Here is a 6,151-nt window from a genome sequence, read left to right on the forward strand (position 1 = left end):
GGAGGAGTGGATGGGGGAGGAGTGGATGGGGGAGGAGTAGATGGGAGGGGGGGGAGGAGTAGATGGGAGGGGGGGGAAGGAGTAGATGGGAGGGGGGAGTAGTAGATGGGAGGGGGGGGAGGGGGAGGAGTAGATGGGGGGGAGGGGGAGGAGTAGATGGGGGGGAAGGGGGAGGAGTAGATGGGGGGGAGGGGGAGGAGTAGATGGGGGGGGAGGGGGAGGAGTGGATGGGGGCGGGGGGGAGGAGTGGATGGGGGCGGGGGGGAGGAGTGGATGGGGGGGGGGAGGAGTGGATGGGGGGGGGGAGGAGGGGAGGAGTGGATGGGGGGGGGAGGAGTGGATGGGGGGGGGAGGAGGGGATGGGGGGGGGAGGAGGGGAGGAGTGGATGGGGGGGGAGGAGGGGAGGAGTGGATGGGGGGGGAGGAGGGGAGGAGTGGATGGGGGGGGAGGAGGGGAGGAGTGGATGGGGGGGGGGAGGAGGGGAGGAGTGGATGGGGGAGGAGTGGATGGGGGAGGGGGGGAGGTGTGGATGGGGGAGGGGGGGAGGAGTAGATGGGGGGGGGAGGAGTAGATGGGGGGGGAGGGAGGAGTAGATGGGGGCGGGGGGGAGGAGTAGATGGGGGCGGGGGGAGGAGTAGATGGGGGCGGGGGGGAGGAGTAGATGGGGGCGGGGGGGAGGAGTAGATGGGGGCGGGGGGGAGGAGTAGATGGGGGCGGGGGGGAGGAGTAGATGGGGGCGGGGGGGAGGAGTAGATGGGGGCGGGGGGGAGGAGTAGATGGGGGCGGGGGGGAGGAGTAGATGGGGGCGGGGGGGAGGAGTAGATGGGGGCGGGGGGGAGGAGTAGATGGGGGCGGGGGGGAGGAGTAGATGGGGGCGGGGGGGAGGAGTAGATGGGGGCGGGGGGAGGAGTAGATGGGGGCGGGGGGGAGGAGTAGATGGGGGCGGGGGGGAGGAGTAGATGGGGGCGGGGGGGAGGAGTAGATGGGGGCGGGGGGGAGGAGTAGATGGGGGCGGGGGGGAGGAGTAGATGGGGGCGGGGGGGAGGAGTAGATGGGGGCGGGGGGGAGGAGTAGATGGGGGCGGGGGGGAGGAGTAGATGGGGGCGGGGGGGAGGAGTAGATGGGGGCGGGGGGGAGGAGTAGATGGGGGCGGGGGGGAGGAGTAGATGGGGGCGGGGGGAGGAGTAGATGGGGGCGGGGGGGAGGAGTAGATGGGGGCGGGGGGGAGGAGTAGATGGGGGCGGGGGGGAGGAGTAGATGGGGGCGGGGGGGGAGGAGTAGATGGGGGCGGGGGGGAGGAGTAGATGGGGGCGGGGGGGAGGAGTAGATGGGGGCGGGGGGGAGGAGTAGATGGGGGCGGGGGGGAGGAGTAGATGGGGGCGGGGGGGAGGAGTAGATGGGGGCGGGGGGGAGGAGTAGATGGGGGCGGGGGGGAGGAGTAGATGGGGGCGGGGCGGGGGGGAGGAGTAGATGGGGGGCGGGGGGAGGAGTAGATGGGGGCGGGGGGGAGGAGTAGATGGGGGCGGGGGGGAGGAGTAGATGGGGGCGGGGGGGAGGAGTAGATGGGGGCGGGGGGAGGAGTAGATGGGGGCGGGGGGGAGGAGTAGATGGGGGCGGGGGGGAGGAGTAGATGGGGGCGGGGGGGAGGAGTAGATGGGGGCGGGGGGGAGGAGTAGATGGGGGCGGGGGGGAGGAGTAGATGGGGGCGGGGGGGAGGAGTAGATGGGGGCGGGGGGGAGGAGTAGATGGGGGCGGGGGGGGAGGAGTAGATGGGGGCAGGGGGGGGAGGAGTAGATGGGGGCAGGGGGGGAGGAGTAGATGGGGGCAGGGGGGGGGAGGAGTAGATGGGGGCAGGGGGGGGAGGAGTAGATGGGGCAGGGGGGGGAGGAGTAGATGGGGGCAGGGGGGGGAGGAGTAGATGGGGGCAGGGGGGGGAGGAGTAGATGGGGGCAGGGGGGGGGAGGAGTAGATGGGGGCAGGGGGGGGGAGGAGTAGATGGGGGCAGGGGGGGGAGGAGTAGATGGGGGCAGGGGGGGGAGGAGTAGATGGGGGCAGGGGGGGGAGGAGTAGATGGGGGCAGGGGGGGGGAGGAGTAGATGGGGGCAGGGGGGGGGAGGAGTAGATGGGGGCAGGGGGGGGAGGAGTAGATGGGGGCAGGGGGGGGGGAGGAGTAGATGGGGGCAGGGGGGGGGGAGGAGTAGATGGGGGCAGGGGGGGGGAGGAGTAGATGGGGGCAGGGGGGGGAGGAGTAGATGGGGGCGGGGGGGGGGAGTAGATGGGGGCAGGGGGGGGGGAGGAGTAGATGGGGGCAGGGGGGGGGAGGAGTAGATGGGGGCAGGGGGGGGGAGGAGTAGATGGGGGCAGGGGGGGGGAGGAGTAGATGGGGGCAGGGGGGGGGAGGAGTAGATGGGGGCAGGGGGGGGGAGGAGTAGATGGGGGCAGGGGGGGGAGGAGTAGATGGGGGCAGGGGGGGGGAGGAGTAGATGGGGGCAGGGGGGGGGAGGAGTAGATGGGGGCAGGGGGGGGGAGGAGTAGATGGGGGCAGGGGGGGGGAGGAGTAGATGGGGGCAGGGGGGGGGAGGAGTAGATGGGGGCACGGGGGGGGAGGAGTAGATGGGGGCACGGGGGGGAGGAGTAGATGGGGGCAGGGGGGGGGGAGGAGTAGATGGGGGCAGGGGGGGGGAGGAGTAGATGGGGGCAGGGGGGGGAGGAGTAGATGGGGGCAGGGGGGGGAGGAGTAGATGGGGGCAGGGGGGGGGAGGAGTAGATGGGGGCAGGGGGGGGAGGAGTAGATGGGGGCAGGGGGGGGAGGAGTAGATGGGGGCAGGGGGGGGAGGAGTAGATGGGGGCAGGGGGGGGAGGAGTAGATGGGGGCAGGGGGGGGGAGGAGTAGATGGGGGCAGGGGGGGGGAGGAGTAGATGGGGGCAGGGGGGGGAGGAGTAGATGGGGGCAGGGGGGGGGAGGAGTAGATGGGGGCAGGGGGGGGGAGGAGTAGATGGGGGCAGGGGGGGGAGGAGTAGATGGGGGCGGGGGGGGGAGGAGTAGATGGGGGCGGGGGGGGGAGGAGTAGATGGGGGCAGGGGGGGGGAGGAGTAGATGGGGGCAGGGGGGGGAGGAGTAGATGGGGGCAGGGGGGGGGAGGAGTAGATGGGGGCAGGGGGGGGAGGAGTAGATGGGGGCAGGGGGGGGGGAGGAGTAGATGGGGGCAGGGGGGGGGGAGGAGTAGATGGGGGCAGGGGGGGGGGAGGAGTAGATGGGGGCAGGGGGGGGGGAGGAGTAGATGGGGGCAGGGGGGGGGGAGGAGTAGATGGGGGCAGGGGGGGGAGGAGTAGATGGGGGCAGGGGGGGGGAGGAGTAGATGGGGGCAGGGGGGGGGGAGGAGTAGATGGGGGCAGGGGGGGGGAGGAGTGGATGGGGGCAGGGGGGGGAGGAGTAGATGGGGGCAGGGGGGGGGAGGAGTAGATGGGGGCAGGGGGGGGGGAGGAGAGGGGAGGAACTGGGAGGGGGAGCACAGGGGACCGGCACCGTCTCAGGATAAGGGGTCAGCCTTTTAAGACTGAGCTGAGGAGGAATTTCTTCTCTCACAGGGTTGTGCAGCTTTGGAATTCTCTACCCCAGAGAGCTGTGGATGCTGATTCATTGAATATAGTCAAGGCTGAGAATGTTGGATTTTTTGGACTCTGGAGGAATCAAGAAATATGAAGGCCCCTCCAACCACCCTGGGATCACTGCCCCCTCTCCCATCCGTCCCCAGGATCACTGTCCCCTCTCTCCCCCTCCCCCCGGGATCACTGCCCCCTCCCTCCTCCCACCCCACAGGATCACTTATTTTCCAAGTGGAGAGGGGGTGGGGCTGATAATACCGCCTTAACTGGTACTATATAAAGTCAGGCAACCGCCCCGCCCCCGCCCCCTGGTGAGCTGCAGCCGGAGCCCGGTGACCCTACCTTGGGGAACCAGGCCTTTCTCTCCGAGTCCCACTCGAACTCGGTGCCGTCCGCGTCCACGAACGTGCCGGCCCGGCTCAGCGCAGTCTGCCCGCCGCCGCCGCCCTCGTACAGCTGCTGCAGGCGGAGCTGCTCGTGAAAGTCGGCGTTCGCCTGTTCCCCGCCCGCCGCCGCACTCATCCTCCAATCGGCGAAAAAACAAATAAATTCAACAGCGCCTCCGTTAAAGTCGCGTTAAAGCACGTCTCCGCCCGCCACCAGTGCGCAGCCGCCGCTCAACTCTGACCTCCCCCGCCCGTCATTTCCGGCGGGCGGGAGGAAGTCCCCCTCCTGGTGATGGTGGTGTTAGGTGCTGCAATGGTTTCAGTGCAACTGGAGGTTGTGGGCTGCCACACAGGTTCCAGCCCCATGTAATGCAGGAGATGGGACGTTTTTATAACGCCCTGTCAGCACAGTGCTGTTGCCAGGGAGCTTTAACCCAACTAGTTCCTTTGATGCCATTGAAAGTGTTATGTATGTAATAACTCGATTGACTACTGTAACTTAACAGAGGTACAAACCTGACTCTGCTTTATTAGGGCCTAAAGTGATCACATTACATGACGGCTTGCCTTTTATACCTGGGCTGCACACATGTGCGTACAGCCCAATGACTTCAGACAGTCGCGCGACCTAGTGGCTAGTAACACCAAGCATACATACCTGACAATATCCCCCTTTTAAGATATTACTAACAGTCTTTTTACAAATTGAGACGCTTCGTCTCAGTTCAACTCCAGCCTTGGGCGAGCGTTCTGAGTCTGTTATGACTGGGGGCTGGGTAGCCGATCTGATGGGAGTGGCAATGACCATGTCAGGGATTGAAATTCCAGATTCATTGATGACAGCGGAGTCCTCTGATGACTGAGGGTAGGTTGGTTGGTCACTGATTGTGTCTTCCTCAGACTGTTCCAGTTCATCCGTGTGCAGCAGCTTTATCTGTTCAACATGTTTCCTGCATGTCTGCCCATTCTTGAGCTTGACGATAAACACTGTTACCCTCCTTGGCCGTAAAAGTACCGGCGATCCACTTGGGACTTTGACCATAATTTAGTTCATACAAAAGATCGTTAACCGAAATGTCGCGTGACACAGCAGTGTGATCATGATATTACTGCTGACTTTGCCGTCTGTATTCAACATGATCGTTCAAGTCAGGGTGGACAAGAGAGACCTCTTCATCAATAGTTCAGCAGGGGAGACCCCAGTAAGCGTGTGGGGTCTAGTCCTGTAACTAAGCAATATGCATCACAAACGAGTCTGCAGTGAACCTTGAGTTACACGTTTCATACTCTGCTTGATGGTTTGGACAATACGCTCTGCTTGACCATTAGATGCAGGTTTGAATGGTGCTGACCTCACATGTTTGATACCATTGAGTTTCATGAACTTTGAAGACTAGTGAAGCAAGGTCTGCTGTTGCTTACAACGATGGCGGGACTGACATATCAAGAAAGACTGGATCAACTGGGCTTGTATTCACTGGAGTTCAGAAGAATGAGAGGGGATCTCATCGAAACGTTTAAAATTCTGATGGGTTTAGACAGGTTAGATGCAGGAAGAATGTTCCCAATATTGGGGAAGTCCAGAACCATGGGTCACGGTCTAAGGATAAGGGGTAAGCCATTTAGGACTGAGATGAGGAGAAACTTCTTCACCCAGAGAGTGGTGAACCGGTGGAATTCTCTACCACAGAAAGTTGTTGAGGCCAATTCACTAAATATATTCAAAAAGGAGTTAGATGTAGTCCTTACTACTAGGGGGATCAAGGGGTATGGCGAGAAAGCAGGAATGGGGTACTGAAGTTGCATGTTCAGCCATGAACTCATTGAATGGCGGTGCAGGCTCGAAGGGCCGAATGGCCTACTCCTGCACCTATTTTCTATGTTTCTATGTTTCTATGTCAGGCAGACCATGAGTGGCAAACATGACACGAAGGCTCTCAATGGTAGCTGTGGATGTACTGGATGACATGATTATACACTCTATCCACTTGGAATATGCATCCACCACAACTAAAAACATCTTTCCCAGGAAGGGGCCTGCAAAGTCGATGTGGATCCTGGACCATAGTTTAGATGGCCACGACTACAGACTCAGCGGCGATTCTGCTGGTGCTTTACTAAACTGCATGCAAGTGTTGCACTGATGCACACATGATTC

General features: G+C 63.4%; 1 protein-coding gene across 1 annotated transcript in view; it reads right to left on the reverse strand.

Moving 5' to 3' along the window:
- Positions 1 to 4,230, reverse strand: part of htatsf1 (HIV-1 Tat specific factor 1) — a 34,972-nt gene extending 30,742 nt beyond the window's left edge. Inside the window, exon 1 of the mRNA XM_070900624.1 lies at positions 3,950 to 4,230. Coding sequence (XP_070756725.1) covers positions 3,950 to 4,129 — 180 coding nt within the window. The 5' untranslated portion in view covers positions 4,130 to 4,230. The remainder of the gene's footprint in view (positions 1 to 3,949) is intronic.
- Positions 4,231 to 6,151: the final 1,921 nt, after the last annotated feature.

The sequence above is a fragment of the Pristiophorus japonicus genome, chromosome 15 (assembly GCF_044704955.1).
Source record: "Pristiophorus japonicus isolate sPriJap1 chromosome 15, sPriJap1.hap1, whole genome shotgun sequence".
Taxonomy (NCBI): Eukaryota; Metazoa; Chordata; class Chondrichthyes; family Pristiophoridae; genus Pristiophorus; species Pristiophorus japonicus.